The sequence below is a fragment of the Magnolia sinica genome, chromosome 15 (assembly GCF_029962835.1).
Source record: "Magnolia sinica isolate HGM2019 chromosome 15, MsV1, whole genome shotgun sequence".
Taxonomy (NCBI): domain Eukaryota; kingdom Viridiplantae; phylum Streptophyta; class Magnoliopsida; order Magnoliales; family Magnoliaceae; genus Magnolia; species Magnolia sinica.
In genome coordinates, this window is record NC_080587.1 from 76312980 (window position 1) to 76332862 (window position 19883).

The 19883-nt window shown below is 39.8% G+C and overlaps 1 protein-coding gene across 1 annotated transcript; it reads right to left on the reverse strand.

Moving 5' to 3' along the window:
• Nucleotides 1–4518: 4518 nt before the first annotated feature.
• Nucleotides 4519–19514, reverse strand: LOC131227634 (respiratory burst oxidase homolog protein E). Its single transcript, XM_058223437.1, has 14 exons — nt 18521–19514; nt 18267–18426; nt 18137–18185; nt 17941–18054; nt 15713–16132; nt 9335–9718; nt 8194–8289; nt 7338–7453; nt 7055–7225; nt 6796–6955; nt 6211–6411; nt 5611–5739; nt 5370–5448; nt 4519–5249 (listed from the first exon to the last, which is right to left on the reverse strand). Exons 1-14 carry the CDS (start codon nt 19065–19067, stop codon nt 5140–5142), a joined length of 2736 nt encoding a protein of 911 aa, XP_058079420.1. The 5' UTR covers nt 19068–19514; the 3' UTR covers nt 4519–5139.
• Nucleotides 19515–19883: the final 369 nt, after the last annotated feature.

Sequence of the window (19883 nt, forward strand, 5' to 3'; positions counted from 1 at the left end):
GCCTAATTAGTTAATATCTAGACTTTGGGTCCTTCACATTGTCAAGGCTAATCCATTTGGATTATTAATTGGATGCTTTGGATCATCAATGACCTAGGTTTAGGGCTATTTTTTCAGTGGCCAAAATCCAACCTATTTCATGGAGTCCCACCCTCCAGATCCATTTGCATACTCCCTAGGGTTTTTATAATGTATGATCCATGCGATGACCTGAACCGTTCATGTTCTGAATTCTATGGCCATCATAGGAAGCATTTGTTGAATGAGTATGAAGATGAATATTTAATAGCTCATATTTAAACCCAAGATTCAGATCAGCATCATCAATGATCAATGAAGCATATTTACAAAGACAGCTTATATACAGTAGTAACAAGAACTATGAATGGTTTAGATCATTCTAAGGATGCAATCCATAGGTGGAAAGGTGGCGCCCTACCCTATCAAAGCCCACACTCTTCGTTTGAAATAGTTACTGGGATGCCTGCCACCTGTCTTTTGAAAATGGGTGACACGTGTGCACCGATAATATGACCGCACATGTGCACACCCAATGGAAATGCACACGCACTCTCTTTCCCAAATATAAATAGTGAAAGAAAGTAGTTGTACCTAAAAAATCTTCGTGAGAGCTGATTTATTAGTAGAATGTGCGTTGGCAACAGTTTAACTAACCTATGGCAACTCATGTCCTCACGGGCATGTCCATGCAGAGCCATCTAGACCGTCCAAATTATGGGCCCCATTGCGAGGGATCAAACCCCACCCAAAACTGGTGATGATCCGTCCATCTTAACCATCCGATTCAGCTAATTCAGTTTGGACTCTTGACCATTTCCTTATCATCCATTCGACGGTCACGAGTCAATGATGTACGGCCCGGCCCATTGGCCCATTCCATTATTAAGTGGGCCACCCTTATAATGGTTTAAATGCATTTTTTTATTTTTTATTTTTAACGGTTTCCATTCAACGTATATGTGCAGTTCATAGATAGTTACTGGATCTGGGGTAATGATTCAATGATCCAAGCCGTTGATTTATTGTGGACGGAGGATATCCAACCCTTCATTGTAGTGTGGCCCCCATCGGCATTTTGGGCATGGACAAGAATATGCTGAATAAGAAAGAAAGAAAGAAAGCCAGTTGTTACTGACGTCTATGATCTGGAATACGTGGACATTTGGACGGCTGTGATGAGTGGAAAGACATAAAAGAAATGTAATAGTCAACGAGAATACCTGTCAGCGGTTGAGATTGGTTGGGGTAGGTATAGATACCATATAAGAGTTTAATACTCCATATTATTTGGTAATTAGAATTATTGCGTATTATCTATTATCAAATGGCTTTGGCAAGCCCACACGCGTGTACAAATCAGCTATTGCACACCCACCACATATGCCAGCATGGCATACAAGTGCAATATCCAAGCCATCCATCACAAGGATACCACTATGTAGATTCTCTGTCCCGAGAATCATATTAGACCATTAATCAGGTGGTCCACAATTAACTAAATAAATGTACGGTTTTGAAAAAAAAATCAGCTGAAGTTTTCTACCCGTCAACGTATTTCTAATACCTCTCCACAGCTACTGACTGGATCAATTTTATTTTTGGGCAGTAACGTCTATGCAGTGAGGTCCACCCAATGGATGGGTTGGATATTTCACTGCCATGCTGGCATATGTGGTGGCCGTGCATTAGCTTACTTGTACACGTGTGTGAGAGTAGAAAATCTCATTATCTAATATTATTTTATTAGTTTGATAAACAACCGAAGAATAATAGAAATTTATTCATAAATTTGTTAATTAGAGTTAGATACATTATTTAGTAGTCAGACAGCATGCGCAGATGCACACGGAATATTTATTTATTTTTATAAATTTAACTAAATAAATAAATAATTTAAAATTTAAAAAATTATTAAGAAGATTTATTTGAGATTTTATAATTAAATTTATTTATTTTATAATGAAATTATTTAATTAAAACCTCAATGATACAAAAGGGTAAGACTGTCATTTTTTAATTAAAAGAGAAATTTATAATTAAATATTTAAAATATTGTATATATAGAGAGATGATCTCTTTAACATATTTAAACTGTTATATAATATTTTAAAATTAATTAATTCAAATTTGCACAATAAATGATTTTACAGCTATTATGAGGTAGTAGGATTTCTTAAAAAATTATTTTAAAATATTACATAATAAATATTTAGTTAGAAAATTTAAAATTTTAATAAAAATTTATTAAATCTTTAATTAAATTTATTTTTATAATTAAAATATCTAAAAAGACAACAATAATTCAAATTATCCAATTATTGTTTTATTAAAAGAGAAATATTCATATAAAATGGTGTATGATAACTGTTACATGCATTTCTTTCTTTCCCTAATTTAAAATTATTTCAAATATGTAAACTAATTTAATCAGATTTTTTTATAAAAATTCCTCTGTAATTAATTTTTCCCTAATTAAAAATTTACTAAGCAATATTTTAAAACTATCTAATTTATACTAATTTTAAATAGGTTAAATTTTGGTACCCATTAATAATTGCAATTTCATCTGTAGTGTAATATTTTAAATATTTAATGTTTATTATACATTATTTTAAATAATTTAAATTTTAAATAGGGAATTTTATCATAAAATGATTCATAAATTCAAAATTTACCAAATAACTCTTCCATGGATGAGCTTTTCCTGCTATGCATTTTGAGGGGTGAAATTTTAAAGTACTATTGTTTATGTTTTCTTTAAAAATTAATCAAGTCAAAAATTGTGGGGCCCACATGGTATGTGTATAACATGCAATCCATCTAAAATGTGCATCATGGGATGATGATAAGGCGAACAAAAAATCTGGCCAATTGGATCATCATATGAATTTGGATGATTATGGGTGGTGTATATTGTCTTCTTTGGTGTGGCCATTTTTTGTTTGTATAATCATTATAGTGGGGTTCATCAATTGGATGGGTAGGATGGCTACACTTTTAAAGAAAGAAATAAATCAGGACCAATTCTGTATTTTGCTCCCGAAAGTTTCTTATGAAGGATTTTGAGTCATGGAAGCCTTATTTGGTAAAATATGAACTTTTGAGGAATTTTGCAATATAATTCTCTTTTAAATATTTTAAAATTTAGGTACATCTTAAATTTTAGTTATTAAATTTGAATTAAAATATTTAGTACTCTCTTAAAAAATGATTTCATTTCTTAATTAAAAAGTCCAAAGTTTAAATTCTACATAATTATTATGTAGAATTTTGATATACAATTTGTGTATGTGAACATAGGTATCTCTAATTATAGAGCCCACACACAAACACACAAACACACACACGGATATATATATATATATATATATATATAGTGTTGATAGGAAAATCTTAATGGGCAAAAGTGTTGTGGTCGATGGCTAGAACTAATTAGTGTGATATTTTGCACATCACTATCCATGATAGCATACAATAAGGGAACAATTTAGGTCAGGAGTTAAGGGGTTATGGAATCTATGTAAATTATGTTAGTAGTTATATTTGACTGCTTGTAATTGAAATCCACTAGAATCTTATAACTTAGCAACATATACTTGGAGGAGAGAGATAACTGGTAGCAATCAAAATCTATGTAAAATGACATTACATAGTTTTGTTGTGATATATAAAATTTGTCTTTTGATATATTTGGTATGTAATCGATCTCCAATTCTCGCATCAGATACTCCAAACACCTTTGAAGTATATTTGCTTTCATGATATGAAATGTAACCTTAGCATTAGTTAGGGCAAGCATGCCCTACACCAAAAATCAGGCTGGGTGACTCATCAAGTAGGCCATCCATCATCATTATCTGAGCCTTTTCCCAATTAATGAGGGTCAACTATTAGAATCTTATTTTTCCATTCCACTCTTTCTTACTGGCTTCATTCATGTCCATTTGGGCTTTCTCGTCCTTTTAGAGCCTTCCACTTTCACTAACTCACTCTCTCTACCAGCATGATAGGTCATCCATATATGATGTGTTGCAGTCTCTTGATGTAAATTGATATTGTTGGGGGACCGTGGAAGTAAATCCCAAATCCAAATTATACGGCAATAAGCAAACACAAACAAAGCATGCATAAGTACACGTAATTTTATGTGAAAAAACTCATGTGAGAAAAAACTACGGCATAGAGTGACAACAATCACTATCAAAACAAAAGGTACAAGAGATGGATGCACCTACAATTGAGAAAACCCTCATTTTCTCATTTACAAACCCTAGAAACATTTAAGCTCCAATTAGAATAACCTAATCCTACAATTACACACAAATATATAGCATAACAACCAAAATTAAAAACCAATTGTGCAATTATGTAAAATTGTGTACGCCATCGATTTAACCAAGGAATGGCCAGGATCTTGCACACCTTTGAAATGTTCACACACGTTCCACTCAGCATTTCTGTATGTTTTTAGTAACCCATCTAATAAAGAGAAAAAGAAAAAGAAAGAAAAAAAGAATCTTTATATATAAATGCTAGCCGCAAAAGCTCAAATTGCTATAAATTGCTTGTGAGAAGCTATAAACCTCCTTTATCTCTCTATCTTGAATATGAATTCGTTTTGCCTCTGTCGCGATCCATGATCCCAGGAATCTGTCACTCCATTGGGGCCCACATGCTGAGATGGTCCAATGATCAGATCCATCCACGTTCTAGATGATTTGTTAATCAGTCCACCTTATAAACTAATACTCAAGGGGAGATTTTGATCATCACTATATGTAGTAGATGAATTTAGAAAATTGAAAATAAAGTTCTCAAACATTCTACTCCAAGGCTTGATATTGGACCAAAGCTTATTCAAGTTAGCACGGAGAACATGGACGGTTCCCATCACCGGACCATCTCAGCACATGGGCCTCAGTGGGGCGACAAACTGGCGGTCCTGAGTCGGGACAGAGGCAAAATGAATTTTGTAAATATAAACTATTTTCGTATTATATTATTTACATTTGGAAGGCTAATGACATACTTTTCTATTTAATTACAAAAACAGATGACACACTCCAAGGCTTTTTTTTTTTTTTTTTTTGTTGTTGTTGAATCTTTTTTCCTTGGAGATTAGAAATACTCCTTGTGAAACTCGAACCGAGTCGAGGTGCTATGAGTCAACTCATGAGATAAACGCTTCAGCTCCTTCGCTAACCCGGGCATGCCACAGTAGAATACACCTACATTAGTAGCACACACTTATTGAATTAATATGGTTGAGATGTTTAAATAAGGTTAGAAAATTTCTGAGTTTTGATCAGACAATCAAGAGAGTCTGTGAGTGAATGTCTAGTGCCTACCTACTGTGGCGCATGGATGCTTTGAAGCTATTTTTGCAAACACTTCTTTCCAATTTGGCCTTGCGAAATGTGTCCTTACCTGCCATTATCCATAACCATAACATGTTCATAGAAGATTAGTTATAAGGGAGATGATCTTTACACCAGGGCCTGTTGATTGGTCCACCTAACTGGTAATGTGGTCCATTAAATGTAAGGGTGCATTGCAAATCATATGATTTTCTCTCTATTTAAATCATACCCGAGTTCCCGAGACGATGTCGACGCCGTGTTTGGCATGGTTGAGAGCTTGCACCATGGTTAGAAGCGTTGATCTTGCATCCCCCTCTTCGTAAACGCTTGTAAGATAGTTATGCATCTCGATGACGCCCTGTTTCAGCAACAATGAGATTATCATTTTTCTTTCTAGTTAAGTCTGCATTTGGTTGCACCCAATATCATGATATTTTGTGATTGATTAGTCTAAATAGGTGCAAATTTTCATGATATTTCATGAAATCTGATCTGGTTCAACCAAACACACCCTACAGAAATAAAAATTACAGCAGAACGTTGTTCTTTAGATTTGAATGTAAGGCTGGAAATCCATTGTGGTGGTATCATGTCCCTTCAAAGGTGCGAGATTTTCTGCATCCCAAATGGGTGAAACTGTCATTTTGCGAAAGGCGATTTTTCAGCTCTCATGACCTGGGGTGAAATGGATCTTTACCAATGTTGACCACTGACCTAATGATCTGGGGTCATCAAAACCGTTTATTAAAATGACCCAAACACCCACATTTTGTAAAGATATATCAAGATAGAAGAGAAAAAACAAGCAAAATTAAAAGAGAAGGCCCACCTTCTGATCCATTTCTGCAACCTCATTCATTACTCCTTTGAACCATTCAAAAGATCCTGGTTCTCTTGTAACCCAATAGAAGTGTGCACTGGTGGTCCTTTGAGACTTCTTCTTGCCATTGCTTTGCGTCGTCGTCATCGTTGACGATGACGGAAAGCTGTTAGCGCTATCGTCTGATCTGCTTGTCTCCGTGATCAAATCCTATACCACAAACCCAAAAGAAGACGCGGTGTTACATGATGCTCGATCAAAAGAAATAGTGTTCTTTTGTTCTACCCTACAGTGGAACAGGCGGGGACAACCATTTGCTGATCTTATCCTTTTATTTGGACGGGCCCCATCATGGGAAGGTCCATGGCCAAATTTCTTCCTGATCAGATGGTCTGGTCCTTGAGATAAAATGAAAATGGGCACACAACTAATGGTTGACATTCACCATGTGTTCCGAGTACGGACAATTTGGATCACCAAAAGTGTTTTGCCCCGCATTTGAAGGGCCAAGCAGATGCTTATAAAAGAAAATCCATAAATTCAATAGCAATGTCTTAAAGTAATCTAGAATCATTCTAAGAGTATGGATTTTACCATCAGATCTTCGGCTATTCTTATGTTGTTGAGTAGGTCTCTGAGGATGCTTATAAAAGGCGTTGCTCCGATTCCAAGCCCAACAAGGAGTAAGACATCGTAGTTCCTGTAGTCCTGGGCTGGCGCTCCGTACGGGCCGTCAACAAGCAATCTTGGCAAACTGCATGGATTTTTCTTGGTAAAGAGCTTAAGATGCCCATATATAGAGATTTTGAATTCAAATTTGAGTGGGTAACGTTTCTAATGAGTAATGAGTTACCCTTTATTATCTCTTCTTCCCAATTCGCCAAACCTCGCTCTTCCAATCACCGTTGGTGCACTGTATTCCTCTGTAAATACTCTCCTCAGTTCTTCAGTCCAATCTCCTAAGGTTCGGATGTGAACACTGAGATGATCGTCTCCAGGTGCTGAAGTAATAGAGAAAGGGTGCCTGTTTAATTTAAATTAGTTTTTAAACATGGTTAGATTGATTAGTTTCACAATTCAAGAAAGAGAGGAAACTGCAGAAAGATGGAATGTTTGATGAGGGAAATGAAACCTACCATTCAAATGGGGAGATTGTGGGGCACTGGAGGAAAATGTATTGCCCACTTTTATAACGAAATCCATGGGGCTTGGACATGATCAAGCTCAAGACACTTCCTGGTAGGACAGAAACCTGTAGAAAAAGATAAGAAAAGAAAAAAAAAAAACTACTGTTTTTTTACTTGCTTGGCTCAGTTTTTTTTTTTTTTTTTTTTTTTCTTCTTCTTCTTCTTCTTCTTTTTTTCCTCCGGAATTTGCAAATGGGACTCTGGATCCACACATGATTGAGATCCTGATTGTTCATCAGGTAGACTGCACAATTTAGATTTTCTGGCACAAAACTCGGGTTGATCTGCTAATCATGTGGGCCAAACATGTAGAAAAGAATGGATGGTTAAGGAAACTTGATTCATAGCACATTCAATGCATGCATGCAGCCCACCAGATAGCACGTCCATTTTTTTCACCATCGAATTTACATTGTGGGGATTGCCTTATGAGTGGCTTGGATCTTGCACACATGTGCCACATTGTCACATGTGTGCTAGTACAGGTTAAGAAAAATTACATTAAGACAACAATGTTTACTCCAGGATTAAGTCGTAATTTGAATGTAGTATTTTTTCTGTTTGTTAAGGGTGTGTTTGGTTCCACCAAATTTCATGAAATTTGGTACTGAATTAGACTGATTATTCATGAAATATCATAATTTGGTGTGCAACCAAACACACCAAAAACAATCATCTACAAAGAAAAACACACTAAAACACCTTAGAATTATAATTTGGAATTTTCTTTTAATCCTTTCTCATTTAGCTTTGTAAGGAAGAACACATCAGAATGAAAGAGAGAAGAACAGAGACAGAGACAAACCTTCAGGATCTTAACTGAGTAAGATTCGGATCGGAATGTTCTTAGAGTCCTCTCGCCTATATAGAGTAGCAGAGGAATTGAGATGTACATCCATGTCTGATTAACCAATAGCCTAACCATTAGCAATTTAAACTCAAATTGAATAATATCTGCAAAAACCTAATCCTCAACAGAACTAATCAGTTCACCTGCACTTATTAAATACTGTTTTCCTTTTCTTGATATTCCCTTATACTCATGCTTATTCACATCATATACATGGATCAGTCACCTACAATGTCTGATAATCCTACTACATATCCAAAATTCTAAATTGGCCAAGGGTGATTGGCCTACTCCTCCCTAATAAACTGAAAGTTTACAATTTCAATTGTATATAATGCAGCCATTGGATATACTAAATTCGAATTTACCAATAGATTGTAATGTGAATTCATCGGTTATATGTATTTCTTGAACATCTGAAAATTGGAGAGAAAAAAATGTTGTGGGATTTGGAAAAGAGTACATAATTATTGATAAGTACTGATGAACAAAACAACAATCATGTGGACTTGAAATCCAAAAACGGATGTTTTGAACTAATCAACGAACCCAACAACCGAACAGATTGACCCAACCTGGGCTATCAACTTCCTCGGGCTGATTAGGATTGGGAAAGGCCAACCCAATTTGAAATAAAGATTGGGTCCTCTGAAGGTCGGGTCAGGCCCGGGTCGACCCTCAACCTGACCCAACCCACCTGAGTTGCACATTTGCCCATATTTTCATGTAAAGTGAATTTGTAATTAGAGAATCAATGTCTGCACCCATCTTGATTGATTGACTTACACCATTTTCCATTTGAAGAAAAGAGTACTATTTCAATTTCCAAATTTGGGAAATGGGTGTAACAAGTGCAATTACTTGCATTGGTAGAACCAAGAATTCTACCATCCTCCTACTAGCATGTGAGATCCAGTCCGTTCATCTGGGGCTAACCAGAAATGTTCCATAACCAAAATAGTCCAGTAATTAGGTGGGTCATCCTTCTTCGAAGAAATGGACGGCCCTGATCTAGCACATGTGCCAGATTTGGGGAGAGCAGGATTCAACAGGGTCCAAATTACTAGTACTAAGTAATTTCTTTTCAGGTTCTTACCGTTCTCTCATACCATTTGTTGACGAGATACATGAAATATCCATGCACAATCAGCAATCCATAGACTATGGCGAGGAGGTGATGCGAATACCAGAAGGCATTAAAGCCCGTCAGCCTGTTGAAAGGCGACGGTAGTTTCACGAGGTTCTTTCGGAATCCGCGGGCTGCGAGGGTGAATGCAATCGTCATGAGGATCACCATTGCAATCCCAGTGACACCTTCGATCCCCGTCAGGAGGCTTACGTACGTGGGCTTCTCGTTATTGAAATAAGATGATATGGTAGCGAATTGTGTCGGAGATGATCTAATGAGACGTGGGAAGTCACAGGCCAGATGATTTCCAGCATGGACGATGATTCCAATCCCGATGGCGGAAGCGATTATCTGGACAAATGTAGAAGAATTTGTTAGTTTTAAGTGCAAAATGGCTACTTCTTCCTGCTATTCATCTCTTTAAAAAAAGGAAAAAAGAAAATAAAAATAAAAATCTTCCTACCCCTTCAGTTCTATGGGATTCTATGCTGCAGAAATTGGAGTCAATGCAAAGCAGAGGAAGATGGATGCAGAGCATTAGAGTGGCATTATGGTAATTTTTGTGGTATTAAGGCCTTTTCTTTTCATTTGTTTGCATTGTAGGGTGTAGAAAGTAGAGTCAGTGAAAAGCAGAGGAAGAGAGATGCCGAGAATTTTAAGTGGCATTAAAGTAATTTTTGTGGTATTAAGGGTTTTCTTTTTCTTTTGGTTGGGGATTGTTGGTGCAGAAATCGGACTCAAATGCAAAGGAGAGGAAGATTTGGGTGCTATTGACGTAATTTACTAGAGTGGCTTGTTGGTAATTTTTTGTGGTATTAAAGTCATTTAAGTAACCTTTTCCATGATCCATTGGGCGTACCTACGGTGTGATTTCTTCACCTTGTACTAAATAATGGCCACTTATTCATCGTACATCTGTGCCTATCCTGACCGTCTATACTGTGGGGCTAGTTTAAATGATGCAATTCCTATTTAGAAAATGGTCAGTCGCTCTAGACGAGCTGAATTGGACAGTTAAGATGGTTATACTTGGGGGCAAACGATGGTCTCCTGACTGCGACTGCTGCAACGTATGTTGAGATGTGGAGCTACATTTGGAGCCGCTTAACCAGTTGAGTGCCTTGCGTGACTAGTTGAGTGGCTCACTTGACCAGTCATGGACTGGCTCGACTTAAAGTTCAGTGAGCATTAGTTTTTGGATTCCGAGGTACTCGACTGGTAATAGCTTGTACTCGACCGGTCAGGGGGTCCGCTCGACCGATCAAAATTATGTAAATTCGTTTTTGGATTTAATGCGGACTACGAATTTTTGATGTAGTTTTCAAAGGTGTGAAAGAAAAGTTGCCTAAACTATAAATAGGTGTCCCTAGAGTTTTTTTAGGATATGAGAAATAATTCTAAGGTGTAGGCAAAGGGTTTTTTATATACTTCTAAGGAAGAGGTTAGTATATTGTTTTGTAAGTTTTATTTCTTTTCATAGTGAAAGTTTACATCTATGATTTTTTTTATCTTTGTTAGGTTTTTCTACGTATATCTTGTTTTGTGGTTTGTTTTGAAATATTTTGATTATTTTTTTAGTTTATATTTTTTCTTGTTTATCGTTTATAGGTGAGACCGGAGATGTGATCTCAATTCACTTTGTTATTGGCATGCTGCACAACAACATGTGCCACATCTATGGTTGCCACCTTGCAATGAAGAGTGACGAACGCATGGCAGAACAGAACACATGCGCCAGCGGTCGTTTATCATTTAATTTTTGTCTTATAGTATAAATCTAGCTTTTGGATTTAGGCTCTTATTTCAATGATCCATGCCGTCCATATGATGGGCCTCCTAGAGAAAACATTGAAAGACATAAAGGAAGATGTTACAACCGTTTGATCATTTGAATTGTTACTTTGGACGATCTACTTATACTTGCAATAATCCAACGGTTGAAATATTGCCATATGAGATTTTGTTGGGTATCTTCATAGTACACCCATCTTATAATCGTTACGGGTCATTCCAAAGGACTCTGATCCAACGGCTAAAGTCTCAGCCTATCCTACTGCAATGGAGGGTGGGGATGTATTCTAGAAAACCGCTTATTTGTGTAGTTGACATTGACTATTCCACATGGGTAGCCATTTCAGTCGAACATGTGATGGTATATCAGATCTATCCAAGAGGAGGGAGACACCAACATGATTATCTGGTTTGAAAATCAAGCTAATGCACTCAGCCGTTCATTCAAATCAGTGCACTTCTGTGGACTCTATTGGCTTTATCTTCATATGAGGTAGTAATAATCCTGTGGCCCACCTTTTTAACGGATCGGATATTCTACATATTTGACACGTGCCTGAAAAGAAATGCTGTATGCTAAACTCACATACAGCCGTCGCTGTATGTGATCACTTCTATATTTTTAGAGGTACAGCTACTATTACCGAAACCACCTCAATCCCGATGCTTAGATAGCCAATTCGGCGTTACGCACGCAAAAATTGCAAAGACCAATATACCCCTCACGAGTGCAGAGTTGGTCCGTCTTAGGGGCGCAGTTTGCGTACAACCCCACCGGGACCTAGCTAGAGACGGACGGTCCTGAAAGGACCCACTGTGATGTATGTATTTTATCCACTCCGTCCATCTATTTTGAAAGATAATTTTAGTGGATGAGCCCAAAACAGAGACAGATTGAAGTCTTGAGTAGACCACACCACACAGAACAGTGGTGACCATCATCCCCACCGTGATGTTTATTTTCCATCCAACCTGTTCATAAGGTCCGAAAGACCTGCTAGAAGGGTACAGTTAAATATAGGCTTGATCGAAAACTTCTGTGGCCCACATTTTGTTATTAACGGTAGGCGCTCCATCCCACTGTTTCCAGTGTTGTGGTTCACATGATAATTAGATGTGTCTTATTTTTCGAATCATTCCCTCAAATGATCTATAAAAATGAATGGACGGCGTGGATAAAATCAATACATCAATCTGGGCTCCATAGATCCCCTTCCAGGACTCTAGATTCGAGGGTAATTTTGGTCAATCATGAAAATTAAGAAACAGTGGGCTCCACGCATCTTGCGGCTTCCCAACGTTGGAGAGCTCCACACGCGTCCCTCTTCACAAGCATCTTTCCACGTAGCACACGTGCATACTTGGAAATCGCGTGGAGAAATCCGAGCAGTAGACAACATAGTCTCCACTGTCACAAATGAAAATAAGGCCGGTCTACTTATCAGGAGGACACATGTGGAAGTTTAACGTGAACCGTTGGTTAAGCTGTCCATTCTTCAAGTATAAGAATAATGGCTCACCTGATACCTGGACCAATCCTGATTTTACTGATGATCAACGTGGGGGCCACCTTATGCACGTTTCAGATCTCCTCCATAACGGATGGCACGTGTGTGCGGTGCGCGTGGAGATCGTGCGTATGGGGATAGCAAACATCTAATTTACCCACAGATTGTGTGATCCGGTCACGAGATGATTACCGCGCACCGAGGCGGTGCATATCATACTTGGTTGCGTTTGGTTGCACTAAATATCATGATATTTCATGATTAATGGTTGTAATTTGAGGAAAGATTTCGTGACATCTGAAATACGAGGCAACCAAACACACCTTTCAACGAAACCGCATTGCTGGTGAGTGTTGACTTGGAGCAATGCCATCACTACTCGCAAGAGTAGGATTAAAGGGACGCGGATTTCCTGCGAAAGCCTTTCGCAGGAAGTTACAGCGCTGGGAACCCATGTGGGGCTCACTGTGATGTTTGTGAGAAATCCTCACCGTCCATCCTTTTTTTGAGTGCGTTTTAGGATATGAGGCCAAAAATGATCCGTATCCAATACTCAAGTGGTCCGAAAACGGGGTAATTGAACGTCCACAGTTGAAATATTCGTGGGCCAATAGAAGTTTTGAATCATGCTAATATTTGTGTTTTCAATTCATCCTACTAGGAATGACGTTATTAACGGTATGGATGGCATGTAAACATCACCGTCGAACCAAGGAAATTTTCAACGGTAGGAATTTCCCTAAACACCTTTTCCTTTAGTACGGCCCACTTGAGTCTTGGATCCTTCTCAATTTTTGTCTTCTCTTATGAAATGAGCTCACAAAACGGATGGAGGGAGCGGATTCATGAAAAACATCACAGTGGCCCCACCTGGGTTACCAGCGCAGGAACTTCCTTTCGCAGGAAATCCGCGTCCGGATTAAAGCCTGAACTTCGCAGGCGTGCCAATGATGTAGACGCATGTACTCGACATCTTTTTTTTTGTTAGCTTGATGGTATACCCTCAGTTCACGCATCACTGTTAGCCACCCACTAGGGAATCGATACGAAGACTTCAGCCTGGAAACAAGGTATATTTGGACCTTCAAACCTTCCATGTTTTGTCGCCTAGATTTCAAGTGTGGTTAGCTAATTCTACGCTCGTGTGGGACCCTCACACATGCATACGCGTGGGAATGTTTTCCCACTTACCATGTGTGAGATCTGAGCTTTTCATCGGACGAGCTATTATCTTCTGTCACTAGAACCTAGCTAGAGACTGACGGTCCTGTCAAGGGCTCTGTGGGGCCACTATGATGTATATGTTTTATCCACGCGGTCCATTCATTTTGAGAGAGCATTTGAAGATATGAACCCAAAAAAGAGGCAGATCCAATGCTCAAGTGGACCACACCCCAGGAAGCAGTGGATATTGAAAGTACACGGTTGAAAACTTTCTAGGGGATACAAAAGTTTTGGATCAAGCTGATATTTATGTTTTCCCTTCATCCATCCAAATCTATGTGGCCTTAAACAGGTTGGATGGCAAATAAACATCATGGTGGACCTCAGGAAGTTTTAAACGGTAGGAGTTCAATCCCCACTGCTTCCTGTAGTGAGGTCCACTTGAGCCTTCGATCCACCTCTTTTTTAGGTTCGTTCCCTAAAATGATCTGTTAAAATAAATGGACGACGTGGATAAAACACTGTGGGCCCCACAGAGCCCTTGACAGGACTGTCGGGCTGTAGCTAAGTCCTGGTGGGAGTAGTAGGCCACGTCATATCAAAACAAATGAATGATCGAAAAGTTTTGACCGTAGATTTGGTACGTCGTGGCCCACCTGAGAAGTGAAATTGTCCCAGGATCTAAGCATCATTTCCAACCTCCCTCGTGGAAACGCTCAGATCTTACCCACGTGTTTCATGCGTGCCTTATCATCCACATTAGAAGCATTTCCGTGGCCCAACTGATGATTCGGCACGCCTGATTTTGGTAAGTCACGTGGAAAGCGGGGCCATCTGAGGAAGCGTATGGATCTTGCGGACGAGTGGTAAAGTCACACAAATGGCGGGACACGAATTTCATGCGAAATCCTGCGCAAGGATGATGGGTGGGGCCCACCGATATGTTTTTGAGAAATCCACCTCGTCCATCCATTTCATGGGATCATTTTAGAACGTGAGACCAAAAATTAAGTGTATACAACACTCAAGTGGGCCACACGATAAGAAACAATGGGAATTCAGTAAGCACCGTTGAAGCATTCTTATGGCCATCAAAGTTTTGCATCGGGTTATCTTTTGGTATTTTCACTTCATCACGTTAGGAATAAACTTATAAACGGTTTGGATACCATATAAAGATCAAAGTGGAGCCCAAGAATTCACGTGGTATGGCCCACACGAGTCATAGAATATCCCAATTTTCGAGGAATTCATTCATCCCGACATGTCCCGTCAGATGAGTGGATTGGATGGATATACACACGACCGTGGACCCCACACACAATGTAGACTATTTTAACGGTGGGATCTGTTTTCCCATGGTGTATCCCACACGAGTGTTGAATCGGCATGATTTTTCGGCCCTGGTCCTCACACAGGGTGCCACCTGATGGATAGTGTGGATTTCATTGTCGTCGTGTCCACATCAGCAAAGTAACACCTCCGTATCCGTACAAAAGTCAACCTTTCGTTATATGATACTCAGGCTACGTACTCAGAAATTATACACGTGGCATAGATTAACTCGAATAAAGCCGAGCCCACATACAAATCATGATATCCGATTGGTTGAAGATTCTTAACCTTTAATTCGTGGACACTTTTGTCCTGGAAGCAGGACCGTTGGATTCTTTTATTCATTTTTAACCGTCCAATAAATGCCCATTAATCAGAAAATCAAATAAGATTTATTTTTGGTTGAAAATAAATCTACACTGGATACATGATTTGGACGGTTTAATTTGACAACTTATATGCCGCGTGTGCAATTTCCATGTGCATGCGTATCATCCATCATACTTTGTCAGAGAATCAAAGCTTTTATCTTTGAAAGAGGAATTACCTTGTGGAAGTTTATGTTGTCGTCGAAAGGGACAAAGAGCCGAACTCTTGTTGACCGGAGCCACGTCAGCGTGTTGCGGCACACGGGAAGCAGGATGAGGGCCATGTTAAACTTCAGTGTCTCCGCAGCACCTTTTGCCGTAGTCAAGCAGTAGCCCATCACGTGAAAGGCAGCTCTATTCCGATACTGGATGAATTTCCATGCGAACAGGCCAGCCATGATCACTACCCAGAGCATGATAATCCACGCCCTCTGCCAGTTCTCTTGGATGAGACACCGTAGCGCACCGCTCATCCGACGCACCAGGTTCTTTGGTTTGAGTCCGATGTTCTGGCTCCATCCCGCGCTCGCAGTGCTCAGCGGCCTGCTGTAGTTCATATACGTGTCTCTTTGCAGCAGCAACGCTTCCAGCTGCCACAGCTGAAAAGAAGAGATTCTCCTTTAGGAATGGCAAAATCGTTATTTAAATACTTTCTTAAGGCTAGTTTTTCAATGGGAGGTCTTAACTCTAGCCGGTTGGACGAAAAGTTCCGGTACAACCAGCGGATTATTTTCGAAATGTTAAGTTCATGGAAAGCTATCCCTTTCAATTGGAAGATCCTACCATAAGGATTACCTAAAATAGAAATTATCTCCATCCACTCATTAAGTGGGCGACACAACAGGAAAAAAAAACTATCTATTGATAAAAGAAAAATATAATTTTGGTCCTCATCATGTTGGAAACCTATTGGACGGTTTGGATTTTGCATGAACATGACATGTTGGAAGATATACTCGGGGTGGACCGGAACTTATAGTCCGACCTGTTGAACTTGAGAACTTATCTTTAAATGGAGGTTAGCTAATTCCGCAAGCATGTAAAGCCGTGTACACGTACACAACCGAACTGTGATACACGTGCAAATATGAAGAACGTGTGTAAGATCTGAGCTTTCCGTGTGATTGGAAATAATTTTCAGATCTTCATTCTAAAATATTACATAATTTTACTCTTTCTGTGGACCACAATATAAAGTAAATTGAGGGCTAGAAATTTTTTATAGCCATTCATTGCTTTGATATACTGTGGCCCACCTGAGGTGTAAAATACGGTGATTTTAATGGATGAGATAGAAACAGTGTAGTTCATCTGATGGAAAGTTCAGATCTCACACGTACGTGAGATTAAGACATATGAACCTGCGTGTGGATGCGTACGGTTCCACACATGCGTGTGGAACAATTAGCAAACCTTTTCATCATGTGCACCAACTATTATTGTGCAGTCACATGTACTGTACACCTAGAAGGTCCAAAACTCTCATCTGGTACAGCTTGCTCTTCGGTGAGCGGATTAGGTACGGCCCGCACTCACCCAACACAGTGCGGCCCTGAACGTGGGGCCCACCCTGATTTATTTGTAGTATATCCACGCCGTCCATCCGTTTTTTCAGATCATTTTAGGAGCTTATAAGAAAATGAAGTAGATATAAATCTCAGGTGGACCTCACTACGTGAAAAAGTGGTGATTGAACCCCTACCATTAAAAAAGTCCTAGGGCCCACCGTAGTGTTTATTTTCCATCCAACCCGTTGATGAGGTCACACAGATCTGGATGAAGGGAAAAATCATATATCAGATTGATCAAAACCTTTTATGGGCGACAAGAAGTTTTTAATGGCCAATCACCACCGTTTCCTATAGTGTGGTCCACATGAGATTGGATCTGCTTATTTTTTGTCTCAGTGCCTAAAATGATCTATAAAAAAGTATGGACGGTGGAGCTATGCTATATATACATCAAGGTGGGTCCCACACCTTGTTGGTGAGGTCGCACCTAATCCACTCCCACCCTCCCTACTCTTCCTTGGTCATCCTTCTAAAATTACACTAGTATTCGATCCTAACCATCCGATCTTTGACCTTACGTTTGTAATTGGATATTTTACCTACCGCTCACCGAGATCGTTGGGATTGTTCAATCGAACAAGATACTCATCATGCGAAGTGAGGGCCATTGTGCTTGATGATCCAAACCCTTCATCTGGTGGGATTTCAGAGGAATGATCCCAACCATTAATTCAGTGGCCCATAGTAAAATAAATAGTTGGAGTTCTTTTTTTTTTTCTTTTTTACGGTGATCTTGATCATCCGTTTTGGACCAATTAAACGGATGGTTAGGATTGTTCCATTTGTCTCATGCATGCAAACTATATTAATTGGTCCTACGTATATCTACGGTGTACCTCAATGTAGCCAAGATTTTCAGGATCGAGTTCTTCCATTATCAAAGATGCGTATTCTTCCGCCTGTTCTTTCAACTTCGACAGCTTGTTTGCAGAAGCACTCAGCGTTATCAGCTACAATAAATATAAAAATTTCAAGATTTGTTGCTAAAATACGCCATGGGTGCGTACGGAAGAAGAAAAGAAAAATACTCACCTCTTGCACTTCCTCTCTTGTTATTTTCCCATCTGCATTGCTATCCACCCTACGAAAACACCACCAAACTCAGTAAATAGAGAGAGTGGCTTTTATGTAATTTTCTGAGAAATGAAAAACTGACACACACATGTCAAAGAATATCTGAAGCCGGGCGTCAAAGCTCTGGTCTGAAATCTGCATCCAGAAATCGTAGAACTCTTCCTTTGTAATTCTCTCTATGTTTTGACGCCTTCTTCTCGCCAAAGCGTCGAAAATCCCCACCGCAAATTCCTTTGAATCCAGCATTCCTGTCAAAAACACCAAACAGATGAAAATACAATCCCATGAAAAAAAAACGAAGAAGAAGAAAATAGATAAAAAGAAAAAGAAAATCAGGAATACCAATGCATTCAGCAAAATCGTCTCTCGAGAGCAGACCGTCCTTCGCCAGCAACTCAAACCGCGACTCCACCTTTTCCCATAGCTCGCACGTGCCGACGCTCCCGGTAGTCTTGCTTATAAACCTCAGCCCTTTCAGCGCTTGCTGTGCACCCGATCTCGTTCTGTCCAGCCTCGCCTTCAGCCTCCGAGCATCACGAGCGGCCACCGTCGGATCTTCCGCCGTCGATGCCTCCGAACGCGACGATCCCGATCTCAGCCACGGGAACTTCCGACGGATCCTCGACGTCGTCGACATGCTCCGGCTGTAAGACCTGCCGTCGTTTGCCGTCGGGGTGACGCTGGAGACGACGATGGAGTCATCGTCGATCTCGAGCGTTACTTCGACGAAATCCTTCTGCTGGTTTCTGCTCAGATCGGCGAGGAAGATCGGCAGCATTCCGCCGCCGACACTGCCATAATCGGCCGAGTTGCGATCTCCGTCGTAGTAGTCGGAATTCCGTTGGTAGCTTGATCTTCTGGAGCTGCTGGCGATCGACGGAGCTCGCATTTTCTGGTATCTCTCTCCCTCTCTCTCTCTCTCTCTAAAGCACCGAAGGCGCCTTCCTTCACACGCTTCAAAACTAGCTTCTTAAAACAAACTAAAAAACACGATTTCAACGCTCGTTGCCGAGTCCAGCTTAGTAGTTGGGATTTGTTGAGGAATTCGGAAAATATAAAAATCTGAAAAAAAGAAAATCTATTTTCTCAGGTTGGGATTTTTCACCATTTCCGTTACCGTTTTCACGGCGGATGTCTCGCTAACATTTTCCGGTTTAAATCGGTGGAGGAAATGGTAACGAGGGGTGGACAGTCGAGATTTTTGTACTGGATGCAAAGTGACCGATGGATTTGTGCCACGTGGTGGTCGAGATTTTACATGCGTCGTCGTTTTCTTTTTGAAATCCGTCGTGTCGTGGGAAGAGTTTACCGCGAACGGGAAAGAAAGGGGTTTGTAAGTTTTTGAGTTGCTTTTGGATCCGGGAAATGGTTCTCGCTTATATAAGGTGGTCAAACTGGAGGTTGGCGGGGAAGTGGGTGTAGAAACCTGCAACAGCCGGTTGAACGCTCGTACGGCAGGTGACTTGTACGTTGCCTCGGTGATTTGTAAACCAAAGATCGGGACCGTAGTTCCTTTGTCCGTTTGTTTTTCGGGGAATTTTGAGGCGATTTGCGCGAGGAGAGGTTGAAGAGGCCATTCAATGAGATGCGGTTACGTAGAATATATGTGACTGATCTGAGCCACTCATCAGGTGGGGATCACACTGAAAAATATTCTTGATCTCAGAATCGATAGCGTCAAAATTATAATATCAGCCACACTTAT